The sequence below is a fragment of the Balaenoptera acutorostrata genome, chromosome 11 (assembly GCF_949987535.1).
Source record: "Balaenoptera acutorostrata chromosome 11, mBalAcu1.1, whole genome shotgun sequence".
Lineage (NCBI taxonomy): Eukaryota > Metazoa > Chordata > Mammalia > Artiodactyla > Balaenopteridae > Balaenoptera > Balaenoptera acutorostrata.
Window position 1 is genome coordinate 102,560,711 of NC_080074.1, and position 19,252 is coordinate 102,579,962.

The following is a 19,252-nucleotide window of genomic DNA, read 5'->3' on the forward strand; positions in this document are numbered from 1 at the left end:
TAAGTACTATCTGGAGATTTAGGATAAAGTTGAGATGTGAAAGGAATCCAACACATAATCATTGCTAAAGATTCTGTGTACATTTACTATTTTTAAGTACTTACTATGTTTAAGAAAAACTGTCTTACAGATTAACCTTGTGATACCAATTTTAAAATGTGTAATTAAATAAATCTGTGATTTTATGTTGAAATTTTACTGGATTGCAAACACTTTTGAAACATTTAACAGAATTTAAGAAATCATTCAATTTAAAGTCAAGATAATTGAAGTTCTTAAAAAAGAAAATTTAATGTATTAAATTTATAAATACAGTCTGTAATGTTTAAGGGAATTTATTAATTGAAAAACCCCTTTAAAGTTCTCATCACAAGAAAAAAAATTGTAACTGTGTGTGATGAAGAACGTTAACTAGACTTACTGTGGTGCTTATTTTGCAATATACATATAAATCATGTTATTATGCTGTGCACCTGAAGTTAATATAATGTTATATGTCCATTATATCTAAATAAAAATAAGTAAATAAGTAAATAAATCAAATACTACAAATAACTTTATACTCATAAATTTGAAGAAGTGGGACAGTTCCTCAGAAACCATAAACCACCAAACTCAATCAAGATGAAATAATCTGAATAGCCCTATATCATTTTTTAAAAATTCAACTCATAATTTAAAAGGTTCTGAAAAAAGAAATCCAGGTCCATATGGTTTCCCTAAAGAATTCTGGCAAAAATTTAAAGATAGACTAACACCAATTAAAGACAATCTCTTCCAGAAAATCTCTTCCAGACAATGCCTCTTCCAGAAATTGGTCTCTTCTGTAATATTTGTCAACATGACTAATTTTATCAACAGAAAGAAGGAACACTTCCCAACGCACTTTATGAGACCAGTGTCAACCTGGTACTAAAAACGAAGACAGTATCAAAACAAAAACAAAAGAACTGCAGACCGTTATCTCTAATGAACTTAGACCAAAAAAAAAAAAAAAAAAACTTCAACAAAACATTAGCACAATTGTTCACATAGGTGCCTATATATGTTTTCCTGGAGACAGTCCATAGCATTCCTCAAGGGGTTATTAGCTTTAAGTGAGCAATTACTGTTAGACTGTCCATGTCTCTTACAATGTGAACCTAAGCTAACACAGCACCAAGATGCTCAGAGATATATTCACAGACAAAGCATTACCCCCCTCTCTCCCTCAAGACATCTCATTACTGCCAACGTGGCTTAGGAATGCAGCTCCAACACATAGTTAATTCACATGTAGACGTGGTCAGCCATGTCCCTCATGCCACTGTCATGTGACTTCTGCCAGATTCCCTCCACCCTGTTCTTAGTCAATTGATGATGATGTTAAATCAGGGCTTTTACATCAGTGCCTGTCGAATTTCATCCTAGTGCTCCAGACTCTCTGATTATCATTAATAATAAGGCTAATCACAACAGCTAATAGTATTGAATGCTTTCTATGTGCCGGGCGCCATGCTAAATACTTTACATATATTATCCCCTTTAATCATCTCCACAGGCTCGTAAAGTAGAAATTATTATCTCCGGTTTAGAGATGAAGATACTGAGTCTCAGAGAGGATGAGAAAATAAAGACACAGACCTACTAGAGAGTGGACTTGAGGACATGGGGAGGGGGAAGTGTAAGCCGGGACGAAGTGAGAGAGTGGCATGGAAATATATACACTACCAAACGTAAAATAGATAGCTAGTGGGAAGCAGTTGCATAGCACAGGGAGATCAGCTCAGTGCTTTGTGACCACCTAGAGGGGTGGGATAGGGAGGGTGGGAGGGAGGGAGACGCAAGAGGGAAGAGATATGGGAACATATGTATATGTATAACTGATTCACTTTGTTATAAAGCAGAAACTAACACACCATTGTAAAGCAATTATACTCCAATAAAGATGTTTTAAAAAAAAATAGATAGCTAGTGGGAAGCAGCCACATAGTACAGGGAGATCAGCTCAGTGCTTCGTGAACTCCTAGAGGGGTGGGATGGGAAGGGTGGGAGGGAGATGCAAGAGGGCGGAAATATGGGGATGTATGTATATGTATAGCTGATTGGCTTTGTTGTACAACAGAAACTAGCACAACATTGTAAAGCAATTATATTCCAATAAAGATGTTAAAAAGAAAAAAAAAGAAAAAGAAAATAGCTAAAATTGACTGAACTAGGATTTGAAGGCAAACTCTTAACTGTTAAGTTACAACACATTCCAATATCTTTTCCCCTTGGCCACCCCGCCTTAGTCAACAGACTCAGTATTTCATGCCCAGACTAGAAAAATTTCTAGTCTTTTCCCTATACACTGCTACAAAATTAATCTTTCTAAAACACTACTAGATCAAATCTGAACCTCTCAGACTATATTTTAATATATCTATCTTTAAAAAAAACAACACTTGACTCACCGGTTTAAAATCCCAGTGTATGTGCATTCTATTTTTGACTGCCTTGGAACATGGCTCTAAAGTAGGTTTCTCCCCTTTGCCAGCGTGTGTCAGACAGCAGTCATCAATGTCTGTCTCAGCAATCAGTGGTCCCACATAGACTTCCCCAGTTAGATGGTAGTAGACATTCTGCAAGAGGACAAGGGGATTTGCCATGGAGACTCAGTGGGGATGCCCTTGACATTACAGAGGGCATAAAGACTGCTCTTGGTTCCCCTAGACACCCGGTCACCAGGGGGGGACCACTGCACTTTCGTGGGTAACAAAGAGTCACCTCTGCACCCTTCTCTGACCCCCCCTCATCCGCAGCTGATTCTAGAAAGAAGACCAGGCATGAGGGAGGAACACTAGCCTGCTTCCTTCCATACAAAGGCTCCAATAGAATCAATTCCTGCATAGATGAGGGAGCTTATCTTTGAAAACAAAAACAAAAACAACACAACTGAACTACAGAAGCTGTCATTATAAGTCCCAGCTAAGGGCTTGTTGTCAGGAAACCTTTCAAATTCTCAGTCTCTCACTGAGCCTTGCTCAGTGAGCTTGGACAAATAGGTTGTTTCTGTATCTCCATTTTTTTTCTTTTCTCAAATGGAAATTCAATCTGTCCTGCAGACCTTAAAAAGTTCCTGTGAGGGCAACATGCAAAGTAACATGATAGGCGGAAAAAGTCCCCTGGGGGCACCCTCCTCGTGGTACCAGACCTCTCCTACCCCATGGCGGGGCTTCTGTTCAGCCCCTCTTCTCTAGCCCTCTGTTTCCTTCTCTACGGAAGGAGCCACAGGTAACATCACCTGTCCACCTTCCAGGGCATACAAGGGGCAGCGGGCGGATAGAAGGGGCGGTGGGAGGAGGGGAAAAGGAAGGGACTGGAGGTTTTTTTCGATGAAGATATGACCACGGAGAATGAACGTGCCAGAGCACAGACTTTCTGCCTAGCCTCCCTGTACCTGAAACGCAATGACTGCTCACATGAACTTGGAAGTGCTTAGGTACAAGCACGGGTTCAGGCTTCATCCTTACCCATTACCCAGGATGCTCAGCACCTGCTTCCCCATCATCTAACACCAAGTCCAAGTCCAAATCTGGCAAAGCTACTAAGGGGTGAGCCACAACAGACTCACCTGCCGGGGCAGGGAAGATACCTGGGAACTGTACTGATGGCAGTAATACATGATTGGCTGTTGCCTGGAATAGCTCCCTGGTCCAGGCAGACACTTTCATCCAATGGGTTTTTCATCTGAAGGAGCAAAACGCAAGGCAACACTGTTGGAAAGAGGCAGAGAAGGAGGGTCCCCAAGCCTCCCCAGGCCCTGCATTTTGCCCAGTACTCTAAGGATGCCAAAGGGAGTGGGAGTTTGGGATCCCGGCAGCTACTTTCTAAGCTGAAGTGAGGCTCTGCTGTGATGCCCACTTCCTGGGAACACACACCCCGTCAGAGCATCAGAGCATATATAAAGAAGAGGCTCCTACACCTGCCGTCAGGTGGGTGAGGCCACACGCTCTGACTGGCTGAGAAACTGTGAGGGTCAGAGCAAGGGCTGTGGTTTGCAAAATAAGGAACCAGAGGCGGAGAGAAGGAGTAGATGGGGACTGGGGAGCAAGAGAGGAAGGGAAACTGAGGGGGTTCAAGGGCAAAAAGTAGAGGAAGGAGTTGGGGGTAGGTAGGGAATAGGGGAGGATGGCTTTTGGAAACCCTTGTCCAGGCAGTCATGCAATGATTCAGGTCTCATGGTCTTTTATATCCAAACATTTAAAATCTGAAATGCAATTTCATGAAACCTACTCTTCCATAGCCCGCAGTGCTGTGGATTGGCTTCAGGACTGGATAAACATTTTTCAGATACCAGTCAAAAGTTTTGCATTTCAGTTTCTTCTGGAGTGCCATTCTGGAAGAAACGTCTCCAAAATCGATTCCGGAGTTCTGCAAATAAAACACGGAACATGTCTGCACCTTGCAACACCCTTGACTCCACCAAAGGGTACGGATAATGCATGAGGGAACTGAGTGTTTCCCTGATTCCCTGTAAGATATCCTTAATCATTTATAGTTTTCCAGGGAAAGTGGAAGAAGCTTGACCCCTAGGAATATCTGCTAGTTTCAAAGGCACTTGCAAAGCCTGCGTAGCGGGGTTTACGTCTCATCGTTAGCAAGCTGATGCGGACTGCTCCTGTTTGAGATAATATTCACATCAATCAGGCACAAAATATTCCTCATGATGTCCAGAAAAGGCTTCCAAAAGGAATATTCTGGCAGCAAGATTTGGAGGTTAAAGGAGATTTTCTAGAAGTGGTATCTGTGGCCAATCAAAGTGGAAGAATGCTTCAGCCCAGAGCCACAGCTCGGGAACAGAGACGGCATGTCATGCCGGCCTCGGGGACTAGGGCAAATGATGTAGCCTTAGCCAAGAAGGTCATCTTCGTTCACGTGCATCCAACAGGATTCCGGGGCCGGCTCCCACCATCCCACACCCCAGCCGCCATGTTTATGTCCCTTTAGACAGTGGATCCATGCCCAACCCTGCCCCACAAGGAATCCCCCAGTATAGATGACGGATGAAGGACATGGAATCTAGAAGTTTCCTTGGTTTGAATCCTATCTCTGCTCTTACGACCTTATTACCTTAAGCAACTTCCCTTCCACTCTGTGCTTCAGTTTCTTTATCTGAAAACTTAAAATAATAAAAATAAGCCTTACACCAGAGGTACGTTGTGATGAGTCATGAGTGCCTGGAACTTAGTCCTGGGACATAAATGCTAATGTCATTATCCTCACCCTATCGGGACTTGACGTTAATTCTTTAGGGCTGGGATGGCACTTCTGCTTTATCCCTTCCCATTTCCCGCCGTGACCACCACCTCTTCCTCCTTCATCCACCTCTGCTTCTGTTCAAGTCCAGGACGAACCTGGAGAGGTGTGTTCCAGGCCTTGTAGACCATGTCTTTGTACTCATCCATCCAGATTTCAGCCACCCTCAGGGCATTTTGCTTCAAGGGAATACTCAGGTCCAAGGAGTAGGGCTTGTGGTGTCTCTCCAGGTGGGCAACCCGGGAGCAAGGCAAGACCTTGACTCTCCCACTGCATTGCCACACCTGCAAGAGAAGAAAAAAGCAAAATCGCCTGGGCAGGCCGCACCCATGGCCAGAAAGTGCACAGCCTGTTGACTCAGAGACCACACTCTGGAACCACTTTTTAAAGAGTGTACATTCAGTCTTCCTACTCCCATCTCTATGCACCCCCAAACTGTTCATATAAAACCATCTTCCTTGGACGTCTACCAAACTGCTTCTCTCCTGTCGCTCAGACAGTGCCAGAAATCCTACCTCCTTCAGGAAGTCCTCCTGAAGGGACCAGAGGAGGGTCCCTGCTCCTTTTTTTTTTTTTTTTTTTTTTGGCTGCGTTGGGTCTTCGTTGCTGTGTGCGGGCTTTCTCTGGTTGCAGCGAGTGGGGGCTACTCTTCGTTGTGGTGTGCGGGCTTCTCATTGCAGTGGCTTCTCTTGTTGTGGAGCACGAGCTCTAGGCGCGCGGGCTTCAGTAGTTGTGGGATGCGGGCTCAGTAGTTGTGGCTCATGGGCTCTAGAGCGCAGGCTCAGTAGTTGTGGCGCACGGGCTTAGTTGCTCCGTGGCATATGGGATCTTCCCGGACCAGGGCTCGAACCCTTGTCCCCTGCATTGGCAGGCGGATTCTTAACCACTGTGCCACCAGGGAAGCCCAAGGGCCCCTGCTCCTTTATCCCCAGGGAAAATGCAGAAGTCCCGAGGGACGCCATGGCCTGGGCCGGTCTTGCTGGACTTAGCTTCCCATGGCTGCTCTCTATCCTGGTGCTGGATGTAAGGCAATGTGGTGGACAGACTCTCGGGGCCCCCATGAGGCCTGACTCCTGCCATTCACATGTCTCCCTAATCCCCTCCCCTGAGGGTGGGCTTGAAACCTCCTTCTAACCAATAGGCTGTGACAAAGAGGACAGCATGTGCACGACTACACGTGTGTCATTACGTTACATAAGCAGGTAGTGTCCGTCTTGCTGGGAGATGCACTGTCTCGCTGGCTTGGAAGAATCAGGCCACCAAAGGGAGAGGTCACACGGCAAGACACTGAGGGCGGCTTCCAACTGAGAGCCAGAAAAAGCTGAGTGCTTCCTCCGTCTGGAAGACTTGACGGAACTGAGTGCCGTTAGCAACCGCACGAGCTTGGAAGCAGACCTGTCCCCGGCCAACCCTAGAGGAGAGCCCAACCCTGGCCAACACCCTGACGGCAGCCTTACAGAAGACCCGGCTGAGCCAGGCATGGGCTCCCGACCCACAGGAACTGTGAGATGATAGATGGATCCTGCTTTGAGCCACTAAGTTTGTGACGATTTTATTACACAGCAATTGGTAACTAATCCAGGTAATTCTTGACCAAGAGATACCATGACTTATGATCTAATTATAAATATGTTTGTCATCCTGATGGATACAAACATGCTTGTCAGCCCACACAGTCTAACATGTGGCTTAAAATGTATTCTTTATGCCAGTAGATGATTGACCTGTCTAGTGATATTAGATGGATACAATGGCTCCTGTGTGTTCTCTTCATGGTTGCCCAAGTGAGTTGCATTTTCTGGGAGCTATTAGCCCATCCAGCAGCGGTTAGCAACCTACCACACTCGTGTCTGTGGGACCCCCAGAGCAACTCAGGTCCTGCTGGTTCAGTTAAACACCCAGGGGGGAGGGGGGGATGGTCAGTCCCCTTATCTGACTTTCAAATTTTTTTCACCCCTTCCTCTACTTCTGAACCCACAGCTTCCCCTCCCTCACCATCTCTACAATCCAGAATAGCAAAGTGAAAAATAGCCAGGCTTTGAAATCAAAATGACCTGTGATCAAATCCATCACTGCACACCTGGCAGCGAGGGGGAGAAACCTGCCCCCTCCCTGAGCCTCAAGGGGCTCAGCCCCAAAAGGGCTGCCAGGAGGACTAAATAGCACCATCTTCTAAGATGATAAACTTGAAGCACATCTTTTCTTCACCCTCCTCCTCCATTTCACCTCATTGGTTCCCAGCCTCATGTAGACGTTCCATCTAGCTTGTTTTCAGACTTTATTTTCTGTAGCTAAACATTTGAAAATCCCGATACAACTTTCCTTCCGTTTTCCTAAAAGAGTTTTCCAATCCACAGGCATTTAAGGGAGAAAAATGAACAGTGGGCACAAGAAACCTTAAATTCAAGTGAAAAGATAAGAGTCAGAATTGTCATTGATGAAGCAATTTTAACTCTTATCCTGAAACAATAGGTTTCAGATTTTTCTCTCTCAATTTATTCCCACTTGCCAATTGCCCCTTCCTCTTTCTCTCTGTCTGTCTCTCTCTCACTCTCAAACACACAGAGACACGAAGCTTCTGCTTATAGTTACAATGGCTTACTTTGTATCACAAACTATCCTGATGTTTCAGGAATTTAACCTTCACCATGTAAGTATTATGATTACCCCCATTAAAATAATGTGCCCACGTTTACCAGCTAAGAAATGACAAAGCCTGATTCTGATCTCAGACAGTGTCAAGCTCTGGTACAGTGCCAGGAATACACAGGGTGCTGGACCAGTGCTGAGGGCATCAGACTAACACTGCATCTCTATCTATACGCATTCATGCGCACCATCGCTGCGTGGCCTCTAGGTGTCAGAATAAAACACCCAATGCAACTCTGATGTTCTCCAAGGTCTGCTACTGTTAGGAGAAATACATATCCTAACAAGTGCTTAGAGGTTTGAAAAGGCAAATGGCCACACACACAAACAAAGGAAGCTGGATATGGGTAAACCGTTTTACCAAGAAAAGGAAAAGAATGACCCTTCCCTGACACTCCCTCTGTTTCCAGCAAAATCTATTTTTCTGAATCACAAAGTATTAAAAGAATTAGGATTTCTTGCGGAAGATGAAATGAGAGGCGGAAGGGAGAGCAGAGAAAAGCGTGATGAACTCAGAAATGGTAAGAAGGGCTTTGGGTGCTAAGTTGGAGAATTGAGGTTCCAGGCAAATTCATGGGATGCTCTGGTGGGTAGGAAAACCCAGCCACAAGGAACTTGGGTCATCCTCAGGACTTTGTTAAGTACCGTGCATAAAATAATGATTTCTGCATTTACGTTTTTTGTGCTAGAGACTAATTGTACTCCCAATGTCTACTCCCCGCCCCCTACATTTATAGTTATAGAAGGAATAACTGGGCACATAGCCAACTAGCTGAAATCTACATTTCTCAGACTCTTTTGCACACAGGCATGTCCGTGTGACCTGTCGTGGCCAATGGGATGTAGGAGAAATACACCTTTCGGGGAGTGACCTTAAAAACAAACAGCGTGCTCTCTCTTTCCCTTCTTTTCTCTTCGTACTGATGAGAATACAGATGTGGTGCTGAGGGTAGCAGAGCCATGTGATGGAAGAGGCTTGGTTCCCATCACCCTGGAGCTGCCCTCTCAGTCCTGAACTGCTCGTGTTCAAACTGTTATAGGAAATCAATTTCTATCTTGTTCAAACCTTTGTTATTTTGGCCTCTGTCACAGAAACCAAACGAGGATTCTAATTAATATGCTTACAAATCATTTTGAATTACTTATCATGTTTGAACTGCACCATCCTCCTTGGGAGGAAGATGAAACAAGGATGCTTCTCTTCATTTCACAAATGGGAAAACTGGTCAAGACCACTACGTAAAAAAATTAGTCTTCTCTGCCAAGGAATGATTGTGGCTTAAGGTAGAACCCAGAGGGGGACTCAAAGTTTATTTGTTAACATACAAATGTGGAGTCCTCATTGGGTGCTAACCAGGTACGATATATGGCTGTAGGGTCATCAGTCTCTGAAAGACCTGACTAAGCTTTAGACAGGAAATTATCTTGTTCCTCCAGAGTCCACAATGGACCAGGGTCACCTGGCCTCAAGCACAGAATTTTTAATCTGGGGGAAGAGAAAAAAGCCATGTTATAGAAGGTCAGTCCACAGGGTGTCAGCAGAGCCAGAATTAGAACCCGTGTTCAGCATTTTTCACAGTGCAACCCTGACATCCTTACTATTATTATTATTGTCAGTAACTATTTACTGAGTGTAAAAGCCACATGTCACTAGCCATGCTAGGTGCCTGACGTAGCAGGTATGGCTTCAAGAGCTTGTGTGGTGCCCAGGGTAACACAGACTTTCGGATGGCAGAGTAGGATTTGGACTTCAGTCTGTCTGTCTCCAATACCTGTGTAAGTTTCACCACCTTAGGCTGCGCTGCGTCTTTTAAGAGTTAAGAAATAGAGTCACAGATGTAGAGAACAAACTTATGGTTACCAAGGGGGGGAAGGGGGCGGTGGGACAAACTGGGAGATTGGGATTGACATATATACACCATTATGTATAAAATAGATAACTGATGAGAACCTACTGTTAACACAGAGAACCCTACTCACGTGATAAGGAAAGCTAAAAAAGAGTGTATATGTGTATATGTATAACTGATTCACTTTGCTGTACAGCAGAAACTAACACAACATTGTAAAGCAACTATACTCCAATAAAAATTAATAAAAAAATAAAAAGAGTTCAGCCTTAGGTTGGAAGATTACAGGATAACTAACAAGGACAGTCACAAACCCAAGGGTCAAGTTCGTTTAGAGAAGGCCTGTAGATTATACGGAAGGGGCAAAAGGCATACTATAGAAGGGATATTTTATGCATGAAAACTGTTCCAAACTGATTGTGATGAGTTGAATTTATTGGCCCCAGTTCTTTATACCTCTCTCCATGCCTTTATTGTAGACAGAAGATACTCCCCTACCCCTTGACTTTGTGCTTGGCCATGAGACTTTTGACAAATGGGATAAGACAGAAGAAATAACATGCTAGTTCCAAACCTAGGCCTTAAGAGCCACCCCATCCAAGCCCAGCTGGACCTGCAGATCTGTAAGATCTCTAATTATTGTTGCGTTAAGTCACTGAGTTTAGAATGGTTTGTTACACAGCATTTTTGTGGCAATAGTTAACTGATACACAGAGGTAATATGAACCTGCACTTGGAATTTCTCCAACAGTTTTACTTGCACTGTGAATTACCTTATAAAGCACAACTAAATTCAGGTTCATTTGAAACCATGAGAAGCTGTCAGGGGCAGAGAACAGGGATCATTGCTGAAGTGTGACGCCAGTATTGTTCCAGACACACAGGAAGTTGCTCAGAACTTGAACTGGTTTGAGGATTCCATTTATGTACAACCCATCGCTGGCTATCTGTTCTAGACTAGACTACATCTCAGCATGAACTTATGTCATCCTGTCATCTGCTTTGGCTGTCCATACAGGGGCAGGTTGGTTCCCCACACATCTGTATCCTCTGGTCCCTCTGCCCATTCCAGTTTCTCTTTGACTGGTCTTGTAGAGAGCCGTCTGTCCCAAAGTTGGTTTATCTCAGGAGATGCTTGGAAAATGCCTGGAGTCCTCAGGGAAACAGGGACACCATCTTTCCACCCATATCACCCAGATTATACAGACCTATACCAGAAAGCTCCACTCCAGAAGTTCCACAGCCCCTCCCTAGTGACTTGGAAACATGAGAATTTGTCTGCCTCTTGAGCCAATGGCATTCATCCTTGTTCCAGGATTCCACAGATCCTACTACCTTCCTATGATTTCCCCTTCTGCTTTGTCCCATAACGAGAATGGAAATGCACCCACCCTCAGTCTAAGTTCCACGTTCTCCCCTCCATAGGTCAGCATCCCACCATCCAGAGATCCAATCTCTCCCAAGAAGAGCCTGTTGGCAGCCAGGATGCCCACGATGGAAGGACTCCTGCAGAGCACACAACAAGAGAGTCACTAACACCTCGACGAGGAATGGGTCAGGATGACGGTGAGGGCTAGGAAGCCCAATGATGGTTTAGCCTTCAAAATTCTCTCTACCCAACTTCTTCTTATCCTGAAGGCTCTCCCCAAACCCTTAGGCTGAACTAAGTGCATAGAGCCTTCCCTTCTCAAATTATATTGAAATGACATCTTTTTCATCTTGGTATCCCTGCTTCATAGCCTGATAAATGCTTAAAGTGGCCAAGATGTTTTCTAAACCATTATACTCTTTGCTTTATTTTGCTTGAAATTCCTTAAATAGCCAAAGTATCTGTGATTTCTTATCTGGGATCAGCTTCTTTTTTTCTCTATCCCCTGTCCTTCACCCCATCTCCTCCACTCCTCCCACCCCACCCTCATGACTACCACCAAAAACAAACAAAGCCCAGACTGCCCATTCTTGACTTCCCATGTGCTAATCACGTTCCCTGAGCCCACAAAGACTTACTTCACAGGAGCTGTGACATCATGCAGATCAATCCAGGCCTTTGGCAGTGAATCATAGTGGCACCATTTAAACCCAATTAAACCCAATTGGTCATAGCTGTTCTTGTTGTTATAATTATCACTTGAACGATAACACCATTCACATGAGAGGAGAAAAAGAAATTGGTACATTTAAGTTTGGCCACATTGAGTCTGAACAATCTGGATTAGAGACATGTGAATTTGGGAGTCATCACCGTGTACATGGTGGTTGACTTCATAAGAGCTGGATAAGATCACTCAAGTTACGTGCAGATAGATGCCTTCAGCTAAAGCCTGGGGATCATCAATATTTAAAGCAGAGGAGCCTGAGAGATGAACTTTAAATTCTTTCAAGCTCAGTGGCCATTCTTAACGTCTACTACAGACTGGTTATATAATAAATATGCATCTAACTGAGAGTAAGAATCGGTAATTATGCTAAACTGGAAACTGATTAAAACCGTGCTCAGCTTCTCTTACCTCTAATCCACATAATCCGATCAGCTACCTTCAGATGTTTCTTCCTCCACCCGGTCTCCCACGCATCCTTTTGAATATTTTCTTGGCTACTTTCTAAATGCTTTCACAACACTTATCCACACCTCACATTCTCTTACTCAATTTATATCAAGAGAGGCAGGGGACTTCCCTGGCTGTCCAGTGTTAAGACTCCGTGCTTCCACTGCAAAGGGCATGGGTTTGATCCCTGGTTGGGGAACTAAGATGCCGCATGCCTCGCAGGGCAGCCCCCCCAAAAAAAAAAGAGAGAGAGAGAGAGAGAGGCAAAAAAAGTGGCTCCTGCAGTTCCAAAAAAAAATGAATTGGTGAATTAACTTGGCTAATACTCTGCTGTCACCATCTTGAAATTCTTAATAATTTTTAAACAAAGGGCCCCATGTTTTCATTTTGTACTGGGTCTTGCAAATTTTGTAACTGGTCCTGGCCCATGGCATTTTGGTGAACTCCTTATTAGAGGTTAACTATTGAAGCTCTGCCTTTCCATATGTTTGATTGTTTGGTTGGTATTTAATAGCTACCTAAGCTCAATAAAATTTACTGATTCCCCTGAGTCGCTTTTCTCTGGTCCCTGAAAGGTAACGAGAGGACGTGACAACATGAAGACTGCCAGGGCTGGCATCTTTCTGGTATCAGACAACCATCCAGAAAGCTGGGGAGACCTAATGATGACCACCACTTTGGCGTCATGCTTAGCAGGCATAGAAGGTCTATCCTTATATTACCTTATAATTCTATGAGATAGCTCTGAATCACTAAATTATTTCTTTCTCAAAGAAAGTCCAAGGAGTGGTCTTCCTATAGTTTTCAAAGCGTGGTGGTACCCAGGATGCTTTAGCTCTGGAATCCATATGTCTGAGCCACACGAATTTTTTTATGGTCAGCATGAAGGAAGAGTATTTATTTGGTTTATAAGCATGAGATGTGACTCATGTTATTCAAGTATAGGTGGATACTTGAGTCATATATAGTTTGTATCCACACTAAGACTTTCTAACAAGCAGTTTCATGAGTTAATCTCTATGGAATTAAAACTTAATGCTCCAGAATTAAGTGCAAAGCAGCTTCAGTTACCCACTGATCTCAGCATATCATCTGCACACCTAAAGACCTAAATTATGAAATTGAGCTAGGTTGCAAAATAAGTAGGATAAATGCAGAGATACACACCCAGACACATCAGAGTCCAAATACTAAAAGCCAAAGATAAAATCTTGAAAGCAGCCAGAGAAAAATGACTCACCACATACAAGGGGACTCCAAAAAATATTAACAGTTGACATCTCATCAAAAATAATAAAAACAGAAGGCAGTGGGACAACATACTGAAATTGTCAAAAGAAAAAAGACTATCAACAGAGCATCTTATATCTTTCAAATATTAAGGTGAAATAAAGACATTGGCAGATCAACAAACATTGAGAGAATTTGTTAGTAGCAGACCACCTTAAAAGAAATACGATGTTCTTTTTCTCAACACTTGCTTTGTTTTTTTATTATTTTAACATTTTTTAAGCTTTTTATTTTATACTGGAGTATAGTTGATTAACAATGTGTTAGTTTCAGGTGTACAGCAAACTGATTCAGTTATACATATACACGTATCTACTCTTTTTCAAATTTTTTTCCCATTTACGTTGTTACAGAATATTGAGCAGAGTCCCCTATGCTATACAGTTGGTCCTTGTTGATTATCCATTTTAAATGTAGCAGTGTGTACATGTCAATCCCAAACTCCCTAACTATCCCTTCCCCCCACCCTTCCCCCTTGGTAACCATAAGTTCGTTCTCTAAGTCTGTGAATCTTTTGGTTAAAAGCAAGTGATCTCAGTCGATAATTCAAATACACACACACACACAAAAACAAAGAGCACCACTAAAGGTAATTGTGTAATTATAAAAGACAATATAAATGCCTATTTCTTCTCCTTTCTTCTCTTAACTAATTTTAAAAGCAACTGCATTTTTTAAAGTGTATATAATTGTATTATTGGGGCTATAACATGTAACAATTTACTATACTTGACAAAAGCAACACAAAAGAGGTGGATGGGAGCAAAGCTGTATTGAAGTAAGGAAATAACACCAGATGGTAAATTGAATCCACAGGAATAAGTGCAGAGAATCAGACATGGTAAATAAGAAGATAAATATAACACACTGTAAATTTATGCTTCCTCTCCTTTTTTCTCTTCTTTAACTTTTCTCATCTTCTTTAACAGACATACAACTATATAATGTAATTATAACAGTATATTTTGGGGTTTGTACCATACATATATGGAATATGTGTAAAAATAATAGAAAAAGGAAGGAAGAGGGAATAGAGTTATATAGGAGTAACCTTCCTATATCTCATTGGAATAAGTCTAAATAGACTCTGATAAGTTAAGATGTATGTTAACTTATCATTAAGTTAAGTTACACCAACCATTAAGAAAACAACTACAATCTCCAAGATTTATTTTTAAGTGGGGAGAAAAGGGTGTCAAAATAGTGTATTATTGGGGTTAAAAAAAGAAGGGAACATAATCTATACTTGTACTGGCGTGTATATACAATTTAAAAATCTTGGGAAGTAAATGAGAAACTAATAATGTTGGTTACTTGTTTTAAGGGGATAGGAACTTGGCAGATAGAAGACAGGGCTGGAAAAGAGACATTGCTGTACATCGTTTTATACTTTTGATGCTTGAAGTATGTGAATGTGCTAACACTTCAAGTAATTAAATAAATAAAATGTATTAAAAAAAAGAAAACAACTATAAGAATATATTGAAAAATTGTTAAAAGAATTATACTGTTACATTAGAAAATATTCACTTAATGTGAAAAACAAGCAGTAAAGGAGGAATAGAGGAAAAACACACAAGACATTAGAAAACAAAAATAGACGTAAATCCAACTATATTAATAAAAACATTAATTGTGAATGAATTAAACAACACAATCAAAAGGTAGATACTGTCAGATTATATTTGGGAAAAAAAAGATCCAACTATATGCTGTCTTTAGGAAACACACTTTTAGATCAAAAGGTACAAATAGGTTGAAAACAAAGGATATATCATGCAAACAGCAACCATAAGAAAGCTAGAGTGGTTATACTAATAACAGACAAAATAGATGGTAAAATAAAAATGTTACTAGTTATAAAGGGAGAGATTTTGTAATGATAAAAGAATCAATCCATCAGGAAGACATAAAAATTATAAACATATATTCCTAGCAACAGAGTCCCAAAATACATGGAACAAAAACTGACAGATTGAAGGGAGTAACAGACAATTCAACAGTAATCATTGGAGTTTTCAATACCCGACTTGCAATAATAGATACAACAACTAAGCAGAAGATAAACAAGGAAATGTAAGCCTTAAACAACACTGCAAACCAACTAGACCTAATGACGTCTATACTAACACTACGCAACAAAAGCAGAATACTTTCAACTGTACGTGCAACATTCTCCAGGAGAGGCTGTATGCTAGGGCATAAAATAAGCCTCAGTAAATTTAAAAAGATTAAATTCATACCAATTCTCTGATCACAGTGGAGTGGCATTAGAGATGAAAAAAGAAAAAATTTAGAAATTCACAAATATGTGGAAATTAAACAACACATTTATGGGAGTACCATAAACAACTATCTGCCAACAAATTAGAAAACTGAGATGAAACTGACAAATTCCTAGAAAGACGTATATTATCAAAACTGACACAAAATAAACAGAAATCTGCATAGACAACTTCAAGCAAAAAGATTAAATTATTAATCAAAAATTACCCATCAAAAAAGGTCAGGCCCAGATGGCTTCAGTGGTGAATTCTACTGAGTATTTCAAGAAGAATTAATAGAAATCCTTCACAAACTTTTCTAAAATATAAAAGAGGAGGAAACACTTCCCTACTCATTCTATGAGACAAGTCTTACCCAGATACAAAACCAGACAAAAATATCAAACGGAAGGAAAGCTACAAACCAATGTCCCTTATGACTGGAGACACAAAAATCCTCAACAAAATACTAGCAAACCAAATCCAGCAACTGTAGAAACAATTATATGCCATGTTTAAGTGGAATTTATGCCAAGAATTTGAGGTTTGTTTGACATCCTAACATCAATTTATGTAAAGCACCATGTTAATAGACAATGGACAAAACCCACTTGATTATTTCAACAGACACAGAAACAGCATTTGACAAAATTTAACGCCCCTTCATGATAAAAACAAAAAGAAAAGACTAAACAAACTAGGAATAGAATGGAATTTCTCATAAAGGACATCTACAAAACCTACAGCTAACATCATACTTAATGGTGAAATATAAAATACTTTCCCTCTATAATGCGGAACAAAACAATAATGGCTTATTGTTTCACCACTTCTATTCAACATTGTACTGGAGGTTCTAGCCAGGCAATTAGGCAAGAATATGAAATAAAAGGCATCATATTGGAACAGAAGAAGTATTTGCAGATGACATAATCTTATGTATATATATATAGAATTTATTTTAAAAAAAAAACCCTTGCAACTCAATAAATAAAGACAAATAAATCCATTTTTAAAAGTAGAAAGTCTCTGAACAGACATTTCTCCAAGGAAGATATACAAATGTCCCATAAACACATGAAAAGATGTTCAGCATCATTAGACAACAAGGAAATTTAAATCAAAACCACAATGATATACCACTTCACACCCACTAGGATGGCTTTGATCAAAAAACAAGTAATAACAAATGTTGGTAAGGATGTGGAAAAATCAGGGCTCTCATATGTTGCTTGGAGGGAACGTAAAATGATGCAGTCACTTTGGAAAACAGTCTGGCAGTTCCTTGAAAGTTTAAATACAGAGTTATCATATGGCCCAGCAATTCTACTCCTAGGGTATAACCAAGATAAATGAAGACATATGTCCACACAAAAACTTGTACGTAAATGTTCATAGCAGCATTATTCATAATAGTCAAAAAGTGGATACAATTCATATGTCCATCAACTAGTGAATAGATGAAGAAAATGTGGTATAACCGTAAAACAAAATATTATTTTACAATAAAAGGAATGAAGTAGTGGTAGACGCTATAACATGAATGACACTTGAAACCATTATGCTACGTGCAAAAAGCCAGTCACAGAAGACCCCATATTATATGAGTCCATTTATATGAAATGTCCAGAATAGGCGAATCCATAGGGACAAAAAGCAGATCAGTGCTTGCCTAGCGATGAGCTAATCGTGGGCAGATGGGGAGTGGCTGTTAGTGGGGGAGGGGTTTCTTTTTGAAGAGGTGAAAATGTTTTAAAATTGATTATGGTGATGAATAAACTAAAATCCATTAAATTGTACACTTTAAATTAATGAATTATATGGTATGTGAATTATATCTTCAAAAGATGTTATTTTTAAAACTTATTAAGGAGGGTAGGAGAGGCAGAAAGAGAAAAAAAACAATAGGAAGGGGGAAACAGCAGGAGAGAGGGAAGATTCTTTTGGTTAAAATTAATAACAAAGAGGGATCCAAGCAGAGAATGTGGGGAAAACACCAGTGGGAAGAGTAGCGCTGTTAACTTCCCTGCAACTTGCTCAAGTTCTTTCTCTCTCTCAGCCTGTTTCCTCATCTGTAAAATTATGAGTTAGACCCATTCTATCAGAATTCTCAAGGATCTGTGTTTCTCTGACATCTCTGCTCATCTCTGAGGGGCTGTAAATACTTAAATCAGTCAGTTATCTTCTCTGAGCTGCCATCATAAAATGGATTAGAGCCAAGAACTCTGCTCTGTCAGCCTTCCAGAACTTTCTACGCCCTGAGCCCCTTCCCCACCAATTTCCCACTCCCCCAGCCTTCTTTCCAACCCTTGACTTTTGCTACTCCCAAACCTTGTCTTCAAATTAAACTGAGGTCCCCAGGAAGCCCACCTTTGTCCTTCTTACCTGGGATCTCGCGTGTCTGGCATGGTTCGATCGAGGGGCATCTGGTCACTGCGGTAAACGTTGTAGCCAAACTTGTGGAAGAGGTCCTCAACCTCTTTCTGCTCAGCCTCAGAAAGGTCCCTACCTCACCGCTTGAAAAGCTTTGAGTTTGGGAAGAGAATCTTGTTGGGTTTTTGCTTAAAGAAGCCACTCGTCTTGGCTTGCACTGCATTTTGAACAGGACACTTTTCATCTTTCACCCTTGCCAGTGTGTCATCCACATCTTTCGGTTGCTTCATCGCTAGTTTCATACTTTCTTTTGCCAACGAAGAGCAGGGGAGAAAACACTTCAGCCAATCTTTAGTTACCTGGGCGTTGCTTTCTCATCCACGTTTCCTTGAAATGCTTTTCTCCCCAGATTCTAAAAATTACAAGTTCTTGCCCCAGCGGCTACGCTGGATCAAGGGAATGTGTCAGAGCCACGCTAGGCTGTCCCAACCAGGCAAGCAAGAAAACATATCTCTCCTATCAGCTCTATCAGAACTTATCTATCTCAAGTCCCATACTTTCATGTTTCCTCTAGGAACCATGATCTGAGAAATACATTGACAATAAGCTAATATTTCTCAGAATAAAGCCCAAGAACCACTTACATCAGAATCATCTGTCACAATAATTTTTAAATGTAGTTATCCAGGCTTATCCCCAAATGAATGAAATCAGAATCTCCCTACCCAAGGGAAGCAGGAGAATCTGTTAGTCTCTCACAGGATGACCCAGCTTAGGTGAGTCTGATTCTGATATTAACTGTGTCTTCCCCCACTGTGCCATTAATTTCAGTGGCCTTGTCTCCAGATGCAAGACCCATGATACAGCTCCATCTTGGAGCCTGGACGCAGGACCACACAGCTGAGAATATCCTCAGCAGAAGGAGGAGAAACCAGTGTTACCTTCTCTGCATCTGGCTGCCGCCGCCCCTGGTCCCCGGCCAGGTTCACCTCGGTTGCCC

At 41.5% G+C, this 19,252-nt stretch overlaps 1 protein-coding gene across 1 annotated transcript in view; it reads right to left on the minus strand.

Moving 5' to 3' along the window:
* The window catches only part of GALNT8 (polypeptide N-acetylgalactosaminyltransferase 8), a 58,643-nt gene that overhangs the window by 34,184 nt on the left and 5,207 nt on the right, over positions 1–19,252 (minus strand). The window contains 9 exon segments of the mRNA XM_057557569.1: positions 2,436–2,603; positions 3,617–3,654; positions 3,657–3,711; positions 4,258–4,395; positions 5,379–5,564; positions 11,171–11,285; positions 11,787–11,906; positions 15,668–15,705; positions 18,264–18,564. Coding sequence (XP_057413552.1) covers positions 2,436–2,603; positions 3,617–3,654; positions 3,657–3,711; positions 4,258–4,395; positions 5,379–5,564; positions 11,171–11,285; positions 11,787–11,906; positions 15,668–15,705; positions 18,264–18,564 — 1,159 coding nt within the window.